Source organism: Tachysurus fulvidraco, chromosome 20, assembly GCF_022655615.1.
Source record: "Tachysurus fulvidraco isolate hzauxx_2018 chromosome 20, HZAU_PFXX_2.0, whole genome shotgun sequence".
NCBI lineage: Eukaryota > Metazoa > Chordata > Actinopteri > Siluriformes > Bagridae > Tachysurus > Tachysurus fulvidraco.
The window spans coordinates 16,289,972-16,314,143 of NC_062537.1; the positions used below are offsets into that span (position 1 = coordinate 16,289,972).

Below are 24,172 nucleotides of genomic sequence, written 5' to 3' on the forward strand. Positions count from 1 at the left end.
CTCTCTCTCTCTCTCTCTCTCTCTCTCTCTCTCTCTCTCTCTCTCTCTCTCTCCTTAAACTCTCGCATTTCTCCGTCTATCACTCACTGTGTGTGGATGAAAATGAAGTCGAGGTCGAAGTCAAGGCTTGCGTGCGTCTTCTGCATAACGCTTGGGTGCGCCGTGGTGCTCATCCTGGTGTGCGCGCTGCTGCTCATGCGGAGGCATCGGTGTTGCGAGGATGACTTCATACATGGCGCAGTGGCCGCAGACTCTCGTGCGTGCTCGGACATAGGCAGGTAAATGAAACGAAAGGCAACCGAAATGGGAGCGAGCGCGAGGAATGGAACGGGCAGTGTGTTTCCGTTCCACGCGCTCAGATTCGTGCACATGAAGCTTGTTTCTTTTCTTAATTGCTGTTTCTTAACATTGAGAATTATGTTAATTCGTTATAAATAGCAGGGGATCTCAACGTGGGAACAGGGCCCTGGGGGTTCTTGGAAAACAAAGAGCTTAAAAATAAAGCCAGCTATTATCAGTTTGTTTTTTTTTTTGTTTTTTTTTATATCATTACTGAGGTCTTACATTTATTGTGCTGTTTGACTGGACATGTGATTTATTTCAATGCAACTATTTTGATCATTCAAACTCACAAACTATAAATAATGCCTACTTGGTTCTTGGAAAATCAGGAATAAAGCAGCTACACATTTGCATAAAGAGCTTAATATTTGAATAGCCAGATTATGTTTAAAGTGGGCTGCAAAATGTTTGAGAAACTCTGACTTAGGTTCTGACAATAATACCTTTATTTTCTTGATTATTTTATTCTTAATGCTCAGTTAAAGCTGAGCTGAATTGAATTTTATCACCCGATTAGTTACTATAACTTTTGCAGTGTTCATAAACATGCACCTGGGGAGAACCTAACACTGTAGGTAATACTGACACAGACACAGACTTTTTGGCACAGAGATCAGCATCAAACCATGATTAATTAACGTGAATCTATTTTTTTTTTTCATGTTGAGTTTCCTGTATTTTTTTAAGGCAGAATGTAAAGAAAGCTATGTGATAGCTATACAATGAATTAATAGAAACATGTGACATGTAGGGGGCACGGTGGCTTAGTGGTTAGCACGTTCGCCTCACACCTCTTGGGTCGGGGTTCGATTCCCGCCTCTGCCTTGTGTGTGCGGAGATTGCATGTTCTCCCTGTGCCTCAAGGGTTTCCTCCGGGTACTCCGGTTTCCTCCCCTGGTCCAAAGACATGCATGGTAGGTTGATTGGCATCTCTGGAAAAATTGTCTGTAGTGTGTGAGTGAATAAGAGAGTGTGTGGGGTGTGATGGGTTGGCAATCCGTCCAGGGTGTATCCTGCCTTGATGCCCGATGACGCCTGGCTCCCCGTGACCCGAGAAGTTCGGATAAGCGGTAGTAAATGAGTGAGATGAGTGAGTGAGTTGTGATATGTAATATGAAACATAATTGTCAGTCAATAGGGATTTTCTAATCTATGTTATACACATGCCAAACAAAACTACACAGACATTTGTTTATTTATCTTAAAACATTCATTCATCTTCAGTCACGTCTTTATCCTAGTCAGGGTTGGGGCACGTCCTCAGTCTATCCTGGGAACAATTGTGGTGTGGGGACAGAACCTGAATTAGACATCCGCCCATTTTATGGCACCAAACATTGGCTTTAAACCTTGGGGCAGTTTAACATCAGCATGTTTTTTGGGAAACATGGAGGAAACATTTATATCTGCAGTATAACATTTAGCAGATGGCCTGATCCAGAGCGACCAAAAATGCTTTCTCTTTCTATCAATAAATACATCCTGATGCTGGTTCACTAGGTCATGGACTAAGAGAACCACCAGGCACAGGGAGAGCATGTGAAACTGCAAAGACGATAACACATCTCACAGGAGGTAGCAACACTTTCCAGTGCACATCTCTATCAAAACATTACTTTAAAAAAGAGTATGTCAACTGAAGTTAAGTGTCAAATGCCAAAATAAATTCTTTGAGAAATGGAGCAGCCATTTTTTTGTGCTTTATTTAGTTTAAACTATATACTATTCTTCAGTTAACTGTATAAATTATCGGGTAGAAAAAACATGTTGGTAGACGTTGTGTACTTTTTAATCATTAAGGGAGAAAAGAATCAGTTGATTGAAATGTATATAAAATGTACTTGTCTTGTCTGTCTTGTGTACCAATTTTCTGGACCTTCCTAAATAATCTTTAATAAAAGTCCATAATAAAAGTCCAAGTTATAATTCTCATGACAACAATCATAGTTGTAAGAGAGACAGACGGTTCTTGTCAGTGTATTTCACATCACTGTGCAAGAAATCACTAAACATTTTACTTTTGACTCGACGGACAGGGTATTTTGGCGTTGATGTGCCATCAGGAGCATGTTGCCTTAACTTATCCATATATAAAGTATGTAGGCTATTATATCATTTATATTGCTTGTGTTGTGGTGCTTACGCATGAACAAGGCCTAGGAAACACTTAACCCTGCAATCAGTAAAGCAAATGCTTCAGAACAAATTGCACAGTACAAACAAATTTGGAGTCAAGAATTCAACCCAAGAGAATTAATTCCAAAATGAATGAAAACACACTGCAAGGATAGTGACCCTCTCTGTTCTAGGGGTGACATATCATCACTGACCCTGTGCTCTGACCCCAACTTCCTAACTGTCACAAACAGTGAGTCGAGACAGATGTAAATGCAGTTCAACAGTTTTTTATTATAGAGAAAGGCAGAGGTATCTAAAATGTTAGGGTGAAGTCAAAGTCCAAACACAGGAAAGGTCAAGTGATAAGCAAACAGGAAACACTAAGCAAACCAAACACCTAACCGATAGAGAGGCAAACATTCCAACCTAGGATAGCATAGACTGCAAACATATACTTAGAAATTTCAGGACTGTAAACACAAACTTCACAGCTTACTGAATCTTTTTGGTCTGTTTATCTAGCTACAAGTGTAATTGTGAACAGGTTTGCATGGTTAAAAGTCTGCTGATTGTGATTAAGTAAACTGCGGTCATGTTTGTAGTGCTTTCTGGGAAGTGGGGTTTTTGGTCTTGACACAAACAAGCTGCCAAGGAAAGAATCTTTTTGTGTTGTAATGTACTGTATATTTGGCAAATGAAGGCTTAAAAAAGGAGAATATTATTCAGCAGCACTTTGCAGACTGGGGAGCCAGTGAGTAGATGCTAAAACTGTTTATCAATAATTAATATTAAGGTAAATGTGAACTCTGGTGAAAGGTTGAGTGGTTGAGGATAGCAGTATGACCAATATCCATTAGTCTTTGTTTTGTTAACATTAATGCCACCATTTAAGGTGGAGCTTTCCCAAGTGCCCATTCTGAATTTATTGATTCTGGGGCTCACTGTCCTAAACTGGGGCTTACTGATGGAGCTAAAATGTAGATATAAATGCAGCAAGATCACATTTTTATCATAAAATGATAAACGCTTTCAGCTTTGTTTTTATTTTAGAATTATTTAAGTAATTAAGTAATAAGTTTTTAACATTTGGATCTTATCATTGTGCTGAAATCTGAAACGTTCTAGCTTCTTATTTACTGTGATGCACCCAAGATAGGGTTAAACTATATACATCTGTTCTCGACATGCATAATGATTCTTCTGATTAAAGGGATTGTGTGTCATGTTTTTGAATTGGGCTGCCATTATATGGGAATACAGGATACCCACACAATCATTACAAATCAGTTACTCTTGGTACACACAATCACAGGTGCACAATCTGTACAACTACACACACTAATAATAAAAGAGTAAAAGGGGTAATCATGAGGTCAGTGAACAGCTTGAGGGTAGCAGCATAACAATAGAGAACACACCTAGATTGTCAACACACACACACACACCCTCATGAGGAGAGAGCTAGATGTGGATAAGCAGCAGTTTTGTAGGTGTTTCGTGAAGGTTGAGAGATAATTATAGACTTCGAGCCTGTACTATGGATCTGGTTTAGCTGGTTAGCCATTGAAGATTAGTTGGAGATTATTTTTCACCGACCGTGGGTTTTAGGTACCATGGAAGTAGCTCATCTTTACTGGTGCTCATTGCGATGGTAACTTAAGCTCCACGTCTTACCTGCTCTGGGGCAGGTTATGTTCTGGATTTAAAATCACAGACTGAAATTGGACCAATCAGCTATGAGTAAAGTCACATCAAAGACCCAGTATCTGTTGCAATGGCATCACCTTTTCTTCCAGGTCCTGTGGATATCTTTGCACAAATTGTTAGACTTTGCAGAGAAAGAGTTTTTAAGGACAGACAAAATCCACTTGCCTACCCCCATATTTACTGATATGAAAGATACTGATTTTCCACAGAAGGAATCTCATATCTTTACTAACTTCTTGAACCACACATTAAAAATGTGACAGATCAAATCTATGCCCTTACTGTACCAGGAGCACATAAATAGTTTCATTGTGTTCAACAGACATTTATTGACCATGTCCATATAGGAGGGCTTTTATAAAATTGCCGGTAAGACATACCGGTGAGTAGGATATGTTAAGATTTTTCAAAATGTTTTTTACACATCTAATGACAGAATTCTCGACAGGAGTCGTAGGAGCAATAGACTGTACACATGTTGTGATCTCCACAGCTTTAGGAGAACATGAGGCAGATTATGTGAATAGAAAGTCCTTTCACAGCCTTCATGTTCAGGTAGGCCTACTATACATGGCTTAAACTTTAAATGAATAATGATAACAGATATGACAATGATTTACTGTGCATTTCATCTGCAGATGAATGTATGATCACAGGCTTTGATGCCAAATCGCCTGGATCAGTCCATGACTTAAACATTACCTGTGAGTCTGTGTCTTGTCAGCGCTTTGAGGACGGAAAGTTCAATTTAAGACATTTAAATGTGACTCAGGTAGCCTGGGGATGTGGTAGTCTAGTGGTTAAGGTGTTGGGCTGATAATCATAAGGTTGTGAGTTTGAAGTCTGGAACCACAAAAAATGTTAAACTTATATTCTATGACAGGGCTTTTTGATGGCCTTTTGATGGGAAACAGTGGTTATGCATGCCAGAGGTTTTTGCCAACCCCCTATCCTGAACCTCAGACAAGGCCAAAAAAAGTGCTTCAGTGTGGTCCTCAGTAACACCAGGGTCACGACTGAAATGACCTTTGGCATCCTTAAGGCACACTTCAACTGCCTTTGGTGCTTAAGGGTATCACCAGAACAGGCATCATAAACATAAACTGCATGTGCCATTCTGCAAAATATAGGCACTATTAGAAAGGAACAAGTACCACCACAATAACAGCTACTCCCTGATGAAATTGACCCCATCACATTTCACCCAGCTGAAAGGGATGCAATCACTGCACAATATTTTAATCAATAAAAGCACATTAAAACTGCAGATAGGTCTAAAACCTATTGGTTATATAGAGGAAGAGGAACTTGTATTACTAAGTATTCATAATGTGCATATTAAAATGCTACTTGGTTAAATAGGTTCACATCCTGAGACCTGTTTTTCCAGCTGCCTTATCCCTAATTAATTTTTTGAAAATTTGACCCCTCCTCAGCTCACAGTCCAGCTCCTTTAGTGTTACATTTTCTGTTAAAAGTTCTGGAGCCATTTTTTAAAGGGTCCTGACGGAGTCTGTTTGCACCTGAACAAACATTCATTACAAGTTTTTTTGGAGGTTAGTTAAATCACAAAAAATGTCATTAATTTCTACAAACACAGGACTTACTGTAATTTATGTCAAGGGTTTAAACCGTTACCTTGTTCTCATTCCTTCTCAAGCCAATTGAGGAAGAGGCTGCAGTTTCAGGGGCAGTTTGTGAATTGTAAGTGCCAGTCAATTTTTTATGCCACACATTCAAATGTCTCAGAACACACAGATACATCACATGTCATGTTCTCCCCCGAGGTTATGGTAAAAACTCACCACTTTGAATTATATTTTATATTTTCTCTTGATCTACTGGAAGAAGCATTTGGAGTTGTGGAGTAATCATAGCTTAGGTATCAAAGCCCGAGTTAAACGAGAATGTTGTTGAGCTGCATCATGGTACCAATAAAGCCTGATTTTATTGGTTTGGTTTTGTCAACTCAAAACTAATCCTGTAACCTTGAGTTTGTTCAGCTACCTTCATGGTACAGTGACAAAAAAAAACAAAAACTAAAAAACAGGCCTGGGGTTGTGATATTGTCAGTGGATCAGCAAGGGATAATATTTTTTGTTATTGAGGTAAAGGAGAGATGCAAATGAATCAATGAGAATTTTCATTTTCTTGGCAGCTCCCATGGACAAATTACGAGATACACTATATGTCTGAAAGTATGTGGACATATGTTTTTGCTGAACATTCCAGATTTAGTTCTCCTGTTAGTTAGATTTACTGCCACTCTTCTGGGCAGATTTTCCACTAGGGATCGTGTAGGGATTTGTGATTTGTGATCATTCGGCTACAAGGTGTTAGTGAGGCACTGATATCGTGTGAGGAGGTCTGGGGTGCAGTCAGTGTTCCAGTTCAACCTCAAGGTTTTCAGAGTCAGAGATCTGTGCAGTACATTTGAGTTCTTTCACTTCAGCCATGGCAAACTATGTCTCAATTAGCTTGCACAGTGTGTGCACAGTGGCATCATCATGCTGGTACAGGTTTGATCCTCTTTGTTCCAATGAATGAAAACTAAGTAAATCTACAGCATACAAAGATATTCAATACAGTGGTGTGCTTACAACTTTGTCATGTAATGGTTGGTGTGGTTGGTTGGTGGTTGTGTGTCCATATAGTATACATCATGTTTTGCTATGTTACCTGATAACATAATAGTTTGGCTCTTTAATACAGGGCACACCAGAAGGTGTATGTAAAAGTGGATGACGCAATAAAGAGATTAGACAAAATTGCTTATGCACGGTTGAAACGAAACAGGGAAAAGTCAAATTCCCGATTTCCCAGAGTTCTGAAATGCCTCAGAAAACGCTCAATCACCCGAAACATGCATGATGTTGGGTTGTTCAGGCTTGTGTTCATACTCACATCATATGACTCAACGAGAATAGATGATCTCTTTTATATTCATTCATCTGGCAAAACTTCAGCTCTTAGTCAATCAGTTGTGGTGGGAGGGTATGGCCAATGTACTGAAGAACAAGTTGCATAGTTGTGTTTTTGCCAATATATAGGACACTTGAATCTACTTGAATCTACTTGACTCCATTTTTTGCAGCATATCCTAAAAAGTTTCTGTTCAATTCATGTTTTTGCTCCATCGATTTCTCCATGTATGACGATTTCTATCTTTTTCATCCACCTGTTGTTTTGCCCTATAAACTCACCCAGTTAGTATTTTATCTGCTAGTATGCATCACTACTGTCTCAGACAGTATGATTCACCAATACAAGTTGCATTATTGTAACGTAAATCTATGATTACTCCTTACTCGGAGTGAGATAACTTTGTAGCTCCAATACAAAAAAATCACTGAAACATGACAGTAAACATGTCTTGATTGATTGAATCTGCTTGGGGTAAGTAAGACATTGTGTAAATTTCCTTATTTGGCTTTATTGTTTATTTAAGGGTCAGGAAGTTATACTGGTATGAAATCAGAGAGACATGCCTGAAGCTGTTTTGTCTTTGTCGGAGTTGGTTATTCATGTTTACTCGTTTAGATCAGTGAAAATTAAATGCATTTTACCAGCATTTTTTTGCACAGAGAAGTTTAGAAATGTGTCTTCCAGAATAGCACAGGAAGATTGACCCCATTGTACAATACAAAATTCCACTAACAGAGATCACATGCTGTAGCAACTTTTATACATTTGTTTTTTATACCCCATTTCCTGAATGTGGTGGTAGTTTACGGGTTGTGTTTCTTTGATCTTTGGTCCAAGTTTCTCTTGAGGCCAATTATCACATTTCATAGTGATACACACACACACACACACACACACACACACACACACACACACACACACACACACACACACACACACACACACACTCACACACTCACACACTCACACACACACACACAAGGGTCGGAAAGATCACCTATCACCTACCAAATATCCTGAATCATTTGATCATGCCAACAAGAATCTTATGCTTCAGCTCAGTTTAAAATTGTTGGTAATTAAAGTAACCAATTTAAGTAAACTAATTTTCATAATTAGTCCAATACTGTTAACTCAGTGGTAAATCAGTCATGTCCATTTAGCACCCATAAACTAGACAAAAATATAAAATTTACTTTTAAAAGGATTTATAATTTCTGGCCTGGCTCGGGTGGAAGGGGTTAACAATGTTTTAGACACTGTGTTTTGTGCTTATATAAAAATAAAAATCTGATAGCATTATAAAAGGAAAAAGTTCATTTGATCCTGCCAGCCAAGCTCCTCACCCTAACTGGTTAATAAGAATCTCACCATTGGCAGATAAATGAGAAGACAGTAAAGCTTTTGTTGATTGCATACAAACTGTGATTTCTGCTGTGCTTGAAATATTTATGGGTTTTTGGCAAAGTCTTATGAACACTGGATTACCTCCAAAAGCAGTGAATTTCCCCTTGGGGATTATTAAACTATACCTCTATACTTACTTATGAAAGCATAGTTTCTCTGGAATTTATCAAGTTTGAACCACATTAGCGTGTTTACTTCTCAGAAATCCAGAGTTACATGTGCCATTTATGCCCCCAGGAAGGGCAAATTTGTTGAAACCTTTGTAGACTGTGAAACCCAGGTAGCAGCAACACGGATGTCCCGATGTAGCATGCAACTAAGTAATGCCCGAAGAGACACTTGTCACTGAGCGAGGTGTCACAGTCAGGAAGAATAATCATCTCATCTGTAGTCCTTGGTGATGCTGTGCTTCATCCAGGGGGCAGATTTCTGTGCAGACAGTGAGCAAGTCCTCAAGTCTTTCCTCCATTACAGATGAACAAGTGATCTGACAAGTGAATTAGAACTCGCCTTGTTATCATTGACTCAAACAGAATTCAGCAGACATCTAGGCTGACTGAAGTGATCTGTTGTTATCTGTTGAAGTTGCAGTATCTGTTACACCCTCCACACATTCCGTTGCTCATGGAAACCTATCAATTTCCATAGTATTGTCCTGATATTTCTAAATAAATAGTTTTATTTACAGTTTTGTGGTTTTTAATACCAGCTGTAGGTTGGAGCATTTCATTTTGCACTTTAATTCATATATTTTCTCATACATCTCTTACATATTCTCCCACTGTTTTACTTTACTCATCAGGGGTTAAATGTGTATGTGCGTGGTCGTCATGCTTATTTTTTTTAGTATGTGTTTCTACTTGCAGTTTTTTTTTCTGTCCTGGCCAGCATTAGGGATAAAGCACTGGACAGCAGCCATGTGTTCTAGGCACCTATTTATGAGAATATCTTGTTTCGTCATGCACAACCTGAAGGCAGGAATATCACACTTATTTAAAAAACATTCCTATTAGCTATGTATTCCATGCTGAATAAAAAAGTACTTGTAACTTCTAAACTGACATTTATATGTCCAGAAAATTCTGGACTGCATGACTGGACTTACAAAGAAAACAGGATAAAGATTTAGTCCTTTTTTTTAAATTTTAGTGTGTATATGTGTGTGTGTGTGTGTGTGTGTGTGTGTGTGTGTGTGTGTGTGTGTGTGTGTGTGTGTGTGTGTGTGTGTGTGTGTGTGTGTGAATGACCTCTGGGATACCAGATCAGACTTGTCCTGCTCTATTATGACAAACAACATGTAATAGTATCCCTGGAACTGTCTTTTGTGAGTGTGTGTGTGTGTGTGTGTGTGTGTGTGTGTGTGTGTGTGTGTGTGTGTGTGTGTGTGTGTGTGTGTGTGTGTGTGTGTGAGAGAGAGTGTGTATAAGTCTGTGTGGGTGTGAGAGTGTGTATGTGTGTGTGTGTGTGTGTGTGTATTTATTGCCATTATTTCTGTAGAAGAATCATTTATTCAGGATATACTGTACCCTCATGTTCCAGTAACACAGTCTTTATTGCTTTTTCTTTTTCAGTGTCACAACTTGATTTTGGCAAAGTTTTTACATACCTGGTGAATGCAATAGAAAAGACTACATGTAGTCAGATTGATACCTGGAACAGAAATGTTAACATTAGATTGCTTTGTATGATTTAGGATAAGCCTGGCTTTGTTGGGTTGAATTTCAATGGCAAGCCAATGAATTGAAAAGAGGTGCTAGTATTGTTTACAAGTTTGTGAGAGGTGGATGAAATTTGACCTGTACTGTACCCTGGTTCTCTCATTTAAGGGTTTGTCATAAGCTGACCCCAAATACAGATCTATCACTATACTGTATAGTCGTCTAGCTGATCTGAAGGAAATAATCTAGAAAGTCTGCTGGCTAGCTATCTAAATAGCATGCATATTAGAGGCATTTCCTTATCCTGTGGGTCATTTAATTCACACCTAATAATGCTAGTCTAGTTTGTTATGTGAGCCGAAGCTGGTTGTATATTAAATTGTGGTAGATATCTCATTAGATAGCATGCATGTTAGAGCCTTTGGTCATTCCATTATCACCCAATTAAGCTAGTCTAGTTAGTCTAACTAGTCAGTTGAACAAAATCTAACTACATACTACTATATTTGTTTGAAAGATATCTAAATAACAAGATGGATAACTAAAGAGCAAGTTTGTTTAAGGATTTAAGGATTATTTTTTACAATCCTTTTGCATGTTCAACTCTATCTTAATAAAGCTAGAAATGATGTCTAGAAGCTGAACTTTAGTCAGTTCAAAATAAAAAATGTCTGGAATTTTGACACCACACAGTCATTATCCGCTGTGTCTTTTCCCTTCCTTTGTGTTCTTTAATATAATAATTATTTGATGAATGTTTGTGTGCTTGTTCCCTTGTTAATCTCTTTTTAGGGATTATCATATGTGAATCTATTAAAGATTATGGTCTGAAGGCTATGGTTAAAAAAACCCTTGTTTTTTTAAAATAAAATCAGTGTGAGCTGTGAATGTTCAGTTTAGCATGACAGTGTAACACGATATCTTAAGATGTTAAGATGAGATATTGTATCTGTATGATAAACAATATGTCATGTATGTCTTTGTGGGGACTGTACTTGCCTTGTTGTAGATATATAGATATTGTCAGATCCTTCTCGATCTAATTTGAAATGTCTTGTAGAAGTGCTTTGTTTGCTAATGGAGCGGCACGTGGTATAGCAGGTAGCGTTGATGTCTGACAGCTCCGGCGTCACTGTTTAATCTTGAGCCTTGGTCGCTATTGGTGTGGATTTCACATGTTTTGTTCATACTGGTACTGTAGATAGTTTGGCTAAGCTAAATTAAATTTATCAGTGCTTCCCATTTGATTTTTGGCATTTTTGGGATGATATCCAGCACAACCCTGACGAGTATAAACCAGTTAATAAACACAAATTTTATATAAATATTTAGTTCAGCAAAGGTTTGTTCCAGCTTTACAGAGTTAACTTCAAAGAGCGACCAGTGTTGTATATCTTACCATCTAACAAATGTTACACTAGCTTTCTGGTAGGTAGAGATGGTTTTTAGAATACTATGAGCCCCAGCGTCTGTAGAAAAAAGCTTTGTGTAGCTTAATTTATCTAAAGAACCACCCATTAGAAGCAATTTGTCATAGCAGGTTATGTTGTTAGACAAAGTAGAAGATAAAGAGACTCTTGGTGTCCTGAGGTTGCTGTTTCAGCATGTTAAGCCACATTAAGCTGTTTTTATAAAGCAGGTTTCTTTGTAGGAAAAAAATATGTAGCCTAAAATGATTGCTTTTTAGCTGCTTCGATACATTCAACAGATATTCTGATATTTGTTAAGCTAATTTCCTTTATGGGAAATCAGGTATAATGGATGAGCAGACAGAAAATCTTTAATATCTCCTGATCTACTGTGTTCATATAGATGTTTGGTAGAAAAATGGTTGATTCTTTTCATGGTCCCGGTTTGATATTTGGGGGATGTTTGGTTAGTAGTTAATTAATTGTAAATTTTATAGCAAATGACAAACACATCTGAGTGAAATGTTCCTGACATTTTGGCCTAATTTGTAATGAAATTCACGTTTACTTTGTCCATGTAAAAGAATCCTTTAATGTTTTGTTAGCTAATTGAAATATTAGCTTTAGTCATTATCTAGCTTGCGTTAGAGTTCGTATTTCCTATATTTCCTATTTTCTACTCTCCCTCACTTAAATGATAGTATTTTTGTATGCTTCCTTTAACCATGCCTTGAAACTAACATAGAAGGTTTCTTAACTCGATAATTGAAGTTTTTTTGTTTTCTGGCATTAATGTTGCCCTATATGAGTTTAGATACCATGATGAATACTATAGCTCAGAATAATTGTTCTAATGTCTCTCATTTTTCAAGGGATATTCTGTTAAAAGGTGGCTCGGCGGTAGACGCTGCTATTTCTGCGCTGCTATGTACATCACTAGTTAATCCTCAGAGCATGGGAATCGGAGGAGGCTCCATCTTCACTATCATGGACAAAGACGGTATGTTTATTCACTGTTTTCAATGCACTCTCAGTCACTTCACCTACTTAGTTTGTATCCTAATCAGAGGCAAACGAGTGCTCTTTAATTCTCCTTAAAGATAAATGCCACTCAGCTAACAGTTTGTAGAAGGCTAAGGGGATTCAAGTGAAGGAAAGTGGAGGGGGAACAGCTAATAAACCGACATCAGTGTGTTTCTTGTGTCACTGACCTGCTACAGGAACTGTTTTTGTCTATTCATGGCTTAACTTCTGAAAAAATATATAGCTGCAACAGCAAAAATTTTAACAGATGTTATGTTACAGCTTTGTAAAAATATTTGTGTTGGGCCAAAGCCAGCTGAGACTAGACATAGTAGATACATTAGCTTAAGTGTAATAAGCACACATTTTTGGTACAAATTTGTTTTATGAATTCTGAGAAGAATTATTGAGAAGATTTTTTTTAATTAGCATAATTATCAGCATTTTGAATCTTACAGCAGAGGGAAAATTAATCAAGGCCATTTTACAAGCATTGGGCACATTACAAGCACAACAATGTGGAATGTCCTGGGAGGAAAACCTGCTATTGTTTCTTACAACCAGACACCAAACAGGTCAGCCAAGTAAAGCAAATGGCTGATTACAAACATTACAAGAAATGAAGAAAAACCCAAACACAGTCTACATCAAGAACATTCCCAACCTCCACAGGGAAGAGGTGAAGGTATCACAAGCCACTGTTTGAAGAAGACCTTAAGAGAAGAATTATGCTACAAGGCCAAACTACATGATGGAATCCACTCATCAACAGTGATCAGAAGGTCTTGTTACTATTTCCAAAGAAACATATGTTCTGGAACCAAGATAAACCTCTATCAATGAGGTGGAAAGATCAAAATGTAGAGAAAGAAAGGATCTGCTGATGATTGTAAGCATAGAAAGCTCATATATCAAGAACAATGGAGGTATTGTTAAAACACTGCTTGCTTGGCTGCTTCAAGAACAGGTTCACTGATGAGTTAAACTCATGATGGTAGCAGTAGAATAAATTCAGACAGCTACAGAAACAGTCTGTGTGCCAATTTATGCATTCAGTCATATTGGAAGGTCTATCTCATATTGGAGGTGGATGCAAAAAAGATTTATTAAAGCTGTTAGCAAACAATGTAAAGCACAAGAAAAGTCCAAAAAACATGCAAAGTTTGCTGATCAGCAAACTGACATGTAGGGATTACACTGATACTTGGCCTCAAAAACATCACACCTAAGAGTTTAAACAGTTGGACAAATCATAGTGGAAAAGATAGAACAGGTAAGAATAATCAGAGGCATTAGGGCCACAACCATTGACAGGACAGGGGCAGGAAACGAGACAAAACACACTGCTAACACAACAAACTACTTTATCCATGAGGAATCGTGGAAGGTTTTAGAGTGGCCATATCATTCATTAATTTCACTTCCTGAAGAGTAGACTGAGGGGAGAAACTCCCCAAAACAAACACCTGAAAGAAGCTGAGGTAATAACCTGGATGTCAGGGACACGGGGATAAAATAGACCCAAATGCAGGATAGCTAAAATAAACAAGATTTATTTACTAAAAAACACAGAACAGGGACACCGACTTGAGATAAGACGACAACAACAGACAACAGCAACAGAAGACAAGAGAGGATTTCGCGCTGCTAGCAACGTGGCTCGACTAAATACTACTCACGATTAGACACAATACTCACGATTAGACACAATGAGGAACAGGTGTGCAGAGGCGGGGAGGAAGAGACAAGGGCGGTGCAGACATGTGACAAAACAAATACACATGGCCAAAGTCTGGGCTGAATAATTACACTGGAAAAGCATCACAAAAAAAAAATTTGGTGATGACTGTGGGTCACCTGCTTGATGCAATGATTGCAGGCAACCAATACACAACTAAATATTTTAATTAATTAAGTGTTTGTTCCTATACTTTTGCTTACCCATATATTTGGGGGTCTGCCGCCAGAAGTGCCACGTTTTAAGTTGTTTATTTCATCTAGATACAAATACCAGAAAATTAGATGATAATAATAATAATAATAATAATAATAATAATAATAATAATAATAATAATAATAATAATAATATGCTTCTTTCTTTTCTAGGTGATGTGACTGTGATCAACTCAAGAGAAACGGTCCCTAAAAGCGTCCCATCAGACCTGCTAGACAAATGTCCCACTTCTATAACATTTGATTCAGTTGGTAGGACAAGCTGCTTTAATTTAATAATCTTATAATTTCACTTTTAAGTATAACAATATTCTGTTAATAATCACTCACCATCTAGTTTAATATGAACACTTGTACACCTGCTTATTTATCTTATATAATTTAATCAGATAATCATTTATCAGAATGGTACCATCCATCCATCCATTTTCTACCGCTTATCCGGGGCCGGGTCGCAGGAACACCTAGACTCCCCTCTCCCCAGACACTTCCTCCAGCTCTTCCTGGGGAATACCGAGGCGTTCCCAGGCCAGCCGAGAGACATAGTCCCTCCAGCGTGTCCTAGGTCTTCCCCGGGGCCTCCTCCCGGTTGGACATGCCCGGAACACCTCCCCAGGGAGGCGTCCAGGAGGCATCCGAAACAGATGCCCGAGCCACCTCAGCTGACCCCTCTCGATGTGGAGGAGCAGCGGCTCTACTCTGAGCTCCTCCCGAGTGACTGAGCTCCTCACCCTGTCTCTAAGGGATCAGCAAGCCACCCTGCGGAGGAAACTCATTTCGGCCGCCTGTATCCGGGATCTTGTCCTTTCAGTCATGACCCAAAGCTCATGACCATAGGTGAGGGTAGGAACGTAGATTGACTGGTAAATAGAGAGCTTCGCCTTACGGCTCAGCTCTTTCTTCACATCAACAGATCGGTATATCGACCGCATCACTGCAGAAGATACACCGCTCCATCCTTCCCTCACTCGTGAACAGGACCCCAAGATACTTAAACTCCTCCAATTGAGGCAGGAACTCTCCACCAACCTGAAGGGGGCAAGCCACCCTTTTCCGGCTGAGAACCATGGCCTCGGACTTGGAGGTGCTGATTCTCATCCCCGCCGCTTCACACTCAGCTGCAAACCCTCCCAGTGCACGCTGAAGGTCCTGATTTGAAGAAGCCAACAGAAATCCTGTGGTCTCCAAACCGGACTCCCTCCGGCCCCCGACTGCGCCTAGAAATCCTGTCCATATAAATAATGAACAGGACCGGTGACAAAGGGCAGCCCTGTCGGAGTCCAACATGCACTGCGAACAAGTCTGACTTACTGCCGGCAATGCGAACCAAACTCCTGCTCCGGTCATATAGGGACCGGACAGCCCGTAGCAAAGGGCCACGGACCCCATACTCCCAGAGCACCCCCCGCAGGTCACCACGAGGGACACAGTCGAATGCCTTCTCCAGATCCACAAAACACATGTGGACTGGTTGGGCAAACTCCCATGAACCCTCCAGCAACCTGGTGAGGGTATAGAGATGGTCCAGTGTTCCACGACCAGGACGAAATCCGCATTGTTCCTCCTGAATCCGAGGTTCGACTATCGGCCGAATTCTCCTCTCCAGTACCCTGGCATAGACTTTTCCGGGGAGGCTGAGGAGTGTGATCCCCCTGTAGTTGGAACACACCCTCTGGTCCCCCTTCTTAAAGAGAGGGACCACCACCCCAGTCTGCCAGTCCAGAGGCACTGTCCCCAACCGCCACGCGATGTTGCAGAGTCGTGTCAGCCAAGACAGCCCCACAACATCCAGAGACTTAAGGTACTCAGGGCGGATCTCATCCACCCCCCGTGCCTTGCCACCAAGGAGCTTCTCAACTACCTCAGTGACCTCAGCTTGGGGGATTGACGAGTCCACAACCGAGCCCTCTGCCTATGCTTCCTCATTGGAAGACATGTTGCTGGGGTTGAGGACATCCTTGAAGTACTCCTTCCACCGTCCGAGAATGTCACCAGTCGAAGTCAGCAGATTCCCACTCCCACTGTAAACAGTGTGCGCAGGGCACTGCTTCCCCCTCCTGAGACGGCGGACGGTTTGCCAGAATTTCTTCCAACCAGGCTCGATAGGACTCCTTCTTCAGCTTGACGGCATCCCTTACTTCCAGGGTCCACCACCGGGTTCGGGGATTGCCACAACGACAGGCACCGAAGACCTTACGGCCACAGCTCCGTGCGGCTGCATCGACAATGGAGGTGGAGAACATGGTCCACTCTGACTCAATGTCTCCAGCCTCCCACGGGATCTGGTTGAAGCTCTGCCGGAGGTGAGAGTTGAAGATCTCTCTGACAGGAGACTCTGCCAAACGTTCCCAGCGGACCCTCACAGTACGTTTGGGTCTGCCAAGTCTGTCCAACTTCCTCCCCTGCCATCGAACCCAACTCACCACCAGGTGGTGATCAGTTGACAGCTCCGCCCCTCTCTTTACCCGAGTGTCCCAGACATACGGCCGGAGGTCAGATGAAACAACCACAAAGTCGATCATTGACTTCCGACCTAGGGTGTCCTGGTGCCATGTGTACTGATGGACACCCTTATGCTTGAACATGGTCCATGAACATGGAACATGAACCACTCGGGTTCAGGTTGGGGGGGCCGTTCCATGTCACGCTTGCTTGTCTTCAAAACTTGAGAGCCGAAGAGGACTCAATTAGACATTGAACATTTTATTTGAAAGTAACCTTCAACCCAGTGTCTTTTTACTTAAGGTTAGTTCAAACTGTTCAAAATATTTTTGTTTGCCTGCAGAAATAAAATTTCGTTTACTCGGTAGCAGTTCATTGATTTCATAAATGCAACATACTGCAGTTTTTTCTATACTTTCCATAAAGGTAAAAAATTATATATGCAGTGTTCTCTTCATTTTAGATGTCAAATGTGTTTTGTGGATCCCTGTGTTTTTTTTCTGTGGGAAATGGGTCCAAATGGCTCTTTGAGTGTTTAAGGTTGCCGACCCCTGGTCTAGGGTATATTGAGACAGTTCTATGGGTAGAAATGCCTTGTTGATAAAAGAGGTAAGAGGAAAGAGACCAGAAAGGATCGAGTTGCCAGGTAGGATATACTAACTCAAATAATCACTCTTTCCAACCGTGGTGAGAAGAAAAACATCTCACCATGAACAAAACATCAAACCTTTAGGAAGAATTACAGCAGAAGGTCACTCCATTCAGACTCCACTTCTGTCAGTCAAAAAAAAATTAACTGGTCTCTTTCTAACGCTCTATTTTACTGAGTAGCCCATGAATGCTTCAGATTCCTGTTCTCGTCTGACAGGAGCGGAATCTGACATTTACGCTGTTGTAGCAAATCCACCTCAGGGTTTGATGGATTGTTTCTTCTGAGCTTTTTTGCTGACCACTGTTGTAAATCATGATTGTATGAGTGACTTTAGACTTCCTGATCTCTCTCATGCACAATATGGTTCAGCCTGAAGATACAGCCTCCACACACAGGATGAGTTCTGTTTTTATTACCATTCTGTGTACATTCTAGAGACTGTGTGTGAAAATCCCAGGAGATCAGCAATTTCTGAAACCTAACCCTAGGTTTGATGTGAATATTAACTGAAGCTGTTGTATTGCCATGCTGCTACATGATTGGCTGATTAGTTAATTGCATGAATGTCTAGTTGTACATATGTTTGTAATAAAGTTTTAGGTTTTTTTCATACATTATTATGGTCATGCATTAAAATGTAAAGTGATGTCCTGGGCTGATGATACAGAACAGTGATAAAGCCTTTACTTTACATAGTGTGTATTTTCACACAGATACTTAATACCCATAACCACAACAAGCATTTTTAAATCGGTCCTATGCAGCTACTGTAAGACTTTCAAAACTAAACAACCCAGATCTGACTGTGAACTAACACAGTCCTGGCAGCGAGCCAAACCCACAGAATGCTACAAGGAACATTTTTGTACATTCATTTAAAGCACTTTTTTAGATACTCTTTCATGGAGCATCTTCTATTTATCTCATCTACTGTATACGACTGAACAGTTGAGGGATAAGGGCCTTGCTCAAGAGCCCAGCAGTGGCAGCTTGGTTAAAACTCCCAGTGAAATGATTAGTCCAACACCCTAACCAGTGAGATACAACACATTCACTTCAGTCACTAGGAAAGCACTAAACTGAACCTATAATTATATCTCATTTTGTGTGTGTGTGTGTGTGTGTGTGTGTGTGTGTGTGTGTGTGTGTGTGTGTGTGTGTGTGTGCGTGCACAGGTAAAGAGTGGATTGGTGTTCCAGGTGAGCTGCGTGGTTATGCTGCTGCTCACTCCAAGTTTGGAAAACTGCCTTGGAATCAACTGTTTGAACCCGTCATCAAACTGGCCAAAGAAGGCTTTCCTGTTCCGCCATACCTCGCTCTGCTTCTCAGACACAAAAAAATCATTAAACTGGTGGAGAACACATCACTATGGTACTCACACACACACACACAGACACACACCAAAATATATACTGTATATACAGTACACCAAGACACGAAGGACAGAAAATGACATGGCTATATAGACTGAGCTTTATTAGTGTAGACTTTCATTAGTTTTAATTCATTGGGATTTAAACAATTCATTAACCTTTTAGAAATCCCTCCGTTGTCACAGCCTCAAAAGTAACTGGCAAAGGCAGATTATTAAGGTGGATAATCAAAACAGAGATAAAGAAATTCAAAAACTTGATGCAGTTTTAAAATGAAGGATTACTCTCGAGACACCAAAGAGCCTGGAAGACCACTGGAGAGAACTAAAATGGATTAATTATTTCCTTATCCAGAGAGAGAGAGAGAGAGAGAGAGAGAGAGAGAGAGAGAGAGAGAGAGAGAGAGAGAGAGAGAGAGAGAGAGAGAGAGAAGAAGAAGAAAGAGGGAGAAAGAGACTTCTCTCATTATTCTAGTTTTTCTAGTTTCTTCTCTTTCCTCTAATACTTTTTTGTAAGTTTATCTTGATAAGGGCAATCTGCCAAATGCCATAAATGTAAATGTAATCATAAATGCACTTTCTGTTCCCCTTTTTCTGCTTATCTTAGTGTCATTATTACCCTTATCTCCTTGTCCATCTGTCCTCTTTCTCGTACTTTCCAGATTTGCCCTGGTTTCTCATACCTCAGTGTCTGACTTGATCTGATAAACTCTGCATGTCTCTCTGTAGAATGATGGTTTTTAATCATATTAAATGAAAATGTCTGAATAAAGCAGAAACTTCATTTGCATCCATTTATCTGTGTGACACGTTATTAATAAATCACATACATCATTGGAAAACAGATGCATTTATCTACTTGTTTAATCAGACAGTTGATCTGTAATAAATTGTGTGTTTTTTGTTGTTGTGTTTTTTTTTGCAGTCAATTATTTTGCAATGTGGATAAAAAGGTTTTCCGTGAAGGAGACATACTACGATACTCAAAACTTGCTGAGACTCTGGAAATAATTGCAAACGAAGGGGTTGATGCTTTTTATACTGGCAAAATCGCACAAGACTTAATCGAAGATGTGAAGAAAGCAGGTACTTTCCTTTGTGTATTTGTGTGTGTGTGTGAGAGAGAAAGAGAGAGATTATTTATTGTTGCTTCACTTTTATTAACAGATTTAAACAGATCATTTGATGTCAGAGAGAATAGAAAGAATTAATTCATTTATGGCCAAATGAATTTGTGTGTGTGTGTGTGTGTGTGTGTGTGTGTGTGTGTGTGTGTGTGTGTGTGTGTGTGTGTGTGTGTGTGTGTGTGTTTCAGGTGGATCATTGTCATTAGAGGATCTAAAATCTTTTAAGGTAAGAATGACTAGAGTTTCATTGTGTGTGCGTTTATTACTTATATTATATTATTTATATTATATTATATTATTATGTGTGTTTCTTATGTGTTTTCAGGAGACATCCAGTAAAGCAATTTCGGTTCCTTTGGGTGATTTTACGATGCACTTCCCTCCTCCCCCATCAGGGGGCGCTCTACTGAGCTTCATCCTCAGTGTCATGCAGGGTTTGTTTAATAACCATGCAATAAAATTTTTAATATAGTGTAAATGGACAAAATGACACTGCTCATGTAGAGAATGTGAGGATGGAGTGTGTGTGTGTGTGTGTGTGTGTGTGTGTGTGTGTGTGTGTGTGTGTGTGTGTGTGTGTGTGTGTGTGTGTGTGTGTGTGTGTGCAGGCTTTGTACTTTTTCCATCGTCTGTGAAAGGAGAGGAGAGGAAACTGACCCTTCATCGGTACATAGAAACTCTAAAGTTTGCAAACGGACAGAGGAAGAGTATCAGAGACCCGCGGTACAGCCAACACGGAGTAAGCACAATTGTGTGTGTGTGTGTGTGTGTGTTCAGATCACTGGTGTTTAAGTGAAGTACTCTCTCTCAGCTTGTGTTTTACAATGTTTCTTTGTCAAACACCTCATTTTTAAAATCATATTATTATTAGTGTATATTATGTGGAGCTTTTGCCAAATAAATAATAATAATAAATCCCTGTGTGCTGTTACAATAGATAAAAATTACATATTAAAAGGAGGGCGTTCATTTTAACCTGTCATTCTCATTACAGCTGGAACTATGTATGTGAGTTGTGCTGTTAGACAAAAATAATTTGTTATTTGCCCATTTTGAATCTTTTTGACTCTCTACTTATTTCTGTCACTCTTAGTCTCTTTATATCTTCCTGTCTGTTCAGTTTCTTCATAAACTTTTATTTGCTCATTTCACTCGTTTATCACTTACAGTTTGCTCTCTTCCTGTTTCAGGTAAACCACCTGATGGAGTCAGACTTTGTCAATCAAATCAGGTCAATGATCAACAGTAGTGGTGAACACCCGCCATCGTACTACAACGTCACTCCTTCCACTGATGGATTTGGTACAACGCACGTTTCTGTTCTAGCGAGTGACGGCTCAGCCGTTTCTGTCACCAGCACCATCAATCACTTGTGAGTGCTGCAGTTATTATGTGTGTATCAGATAAATGGTTATGTTTGATTATTTATGTTCGATTTTGTGGTGGTTTGTTAAGTTTTGGATCAGGTGTCTATTCTCAAAAAACGGGGATCATACTGAACAACGAGCTGATGGATTTCTGTGGAAGAGCCCATTCTGTCTCTGCAGGTAAACTTCTTTCTAGCCAATACTACTACTACTACCACCACTACTACTACTACTACTACTACTACTACTACTACTACTAACAATAATAATAATAACCCATCATACACTGCACACCATCTAGTCTTTTTCTATTTTGGTTTTCTTTTATGTTTCCATTGTTTTCTGTGCCATTATATTTTAATCCATCAGCTGGTTCCAGCCTCCATTCCAGCTTTTAATATTTGGTCATCATTTCCTGTGGTATTAATATAACGAAATCACACATATTTTGTCTTTTAATTACTTTTGAATGAAATAATTATATTTATTATGTGTAATTCTGTGTGTCTGTGTAGGTGAACAGCCTCCTTCCTCCATGTCACCTGTTATTATCCACTCAAAGCACCGAGAGAAGGTTCTGGTTATCGGGGGATCTGGAGGGAGTCAGATTATCACCGGCATAGCTACAGTAAAGCAAACACACATACACACACACACACACACACACACACACACACACACACACACACACACACACACACACACACACACACACACATACACACACAGGTAAAACATTCTGGACTCAAAATAATAAAGAATATTGAGAAACTCTCAATAAAGAATATCTTTAATTAAGGTTTTCATATAAACTTGTATAATGAGAGATATCTGATTAATGTTCTAGAACTTTTAGTGTGTTTTCTGTTTTCAAACGATCTTTTCTTCTTTGTCTCACTTTGTTAACAGGCTATAATGAACAAGCTGTGGTTCGGGATGAACCTGGAAGACGCCATCAAAGACAAAGTGGTTTTTGTCAGCTCGAATAATTTAGTGCATTTCGAGCCAGGCTTTGATAAGGTAGATATCATTTCAGACCAATAGACAAGGCCTTCTGTTCCTCTGTACTTTTATACATCTCCCTCTCTCTCTCTCTCTCTCTCTCTCTCTCTCTCTCTCTCTCTCTCTCTCTCTCTCTCTCTCTCTCTCTCTCTCTCTCTCTCTCTCTCTCTCTCCCCTCCTTGATAGACTTTCAGCTGAAATTGAAATTAGCTGTGATGGGAATGATGATTATTTCACAAACATTTTGCTTAGATTTTCTATACATTTCAGTATGTTTACGCCTGAACACTGTGACATTTTTGTTTGAATGTGTTTTTAACAACTTTGAAAGCAGCGTGTTAGCATTTGAACCATATGCTGTAGCTGTCTGGATCTTTTGATATCTAGGTGGTGGAACATGACAAAAGAGTTATTGGATTTTGGAGGATGTACTCATGCATATAAATGTGCACAGATTTTGTGTGAAATCAATGAAAAATGATTGACAGTTTGGATACAGTAGATGTCTGTTTTGTCGCTGACGGTGTGATGAGTTTTCAGAACGTGATTTCAGTTTTAAACAGCGCGTGTTAGTAATAAAAAATAAAAATAAATAAAAATAAAAAATAAATAAATAAGAAGGCATGTTTCCATCTTTTAAACATTATGCTCTTTTTTTTTTTTTTTTTACAGTTGATGACAGATGCCATGCAGACTTTCGGACATGACATACAAACAAATTACACACCTTTAAACGTTGTGAACGGCATCATGAAAGAGCACGGCTGCATCAGGGCTGTCTCAGACAGTAGGAAAATTGGAAAATCATCAGGTTACTGATCACACTGGAGAAGATTCAACTCACAGCTTAACGTACAATGCTTACACACCATGTCTATATGATACCGTGTGTTATACTGTAAATCTCTTCCTACTTCTTACACCATAGAGTAGAACATGTAATTTCATGTAATGTAGCAGACTAATACAGGGTTTAACTGAGTTTAGACTGCACTGTAAAACAATACGCCAAGGATATTTTACTTGATTCAGTTTCATTTGAATTGTGACTATCTATACTCAAGAGAGTGAGCCAAACTTTAGCCAACTAAATAATGTGACATTATCGACTATTTTTCAAGTAGCATTATACGTTATATGATGTTTATTACTGTTTTCTACTCTGTTTTCTACTGTTTTCTACTGTTTTTTTTTTAAACTACAGAGGGTTTTTTTTTTTATCATGTTCAATATCAGCCTTATTTTTTTGTTTATATTAGCCTTGCTGTTTTTAGTCGTTTTAGCCGTTTATAGTCCTTTGGAGTACATCAGTGTTTCCTTAAAATAGCACTGAGAATCACACAGGACCATTAAATGAAATCTGAAATATCAGGAAAAACATTTAGCAGTAGCAGGCATTAAAATGATTACAAATATTATGGGTTGTTTTATGATATTTTTAATGTGACATTTGATGTGTAGGTTATCTTGTGTAGGTTATCTTATATTGTCTTGGTTATATCTGGTATCACTTACATTTTGCATGTGTGTATTGTAGAACAATCTACAAACATGTTTGGGGTTTTTTCTATCGTGTAATAAAATGATTACTTTTTGAAACCATGGTTTTTGGTAGGTACATCACGCTATCTGCTTCTACATACCTGTAACAAATCTATGCTAACAAGC

General features: G+C 39.3%; 1 protein-coding gene across 1 annotated transcript; it reads left to right on the top strand.

Annotated features, from left to right (window-relative positions):
• Positions 1-42: 42 nt before the first annotated feature.
• Positions 43-24,103, top strand: ggt5b (gamma-glutamyltransferase 5b). The gene is made up of 13 exons (XM_027141090.2): positions 43-278; positions 12,439-12,566; positions 14,696-14,794; positions 18,812-19,007; positions 19,934-20,094; positions 20,324-20,361; positions 20,461-20,569; positions 20,744-20,874; positions 21,326-21,507; positions 21,591-21,682; positions 22,018-22,130; positions 22,412-22,522; positions 23,177-24,103. Exons 1-13 carry the CDS (start codon positions 97-99, stop codon positions 23,321-23,323), a joined length of 1,689 nt encoding a protein of 562 aa, XP_026996891.1. The 5' UTR covers positions 43-96; the 3' UTR covers positions 23,324-24,103.
• Positions 24,104-24,172: the final 69 nt, after the last annotated feature.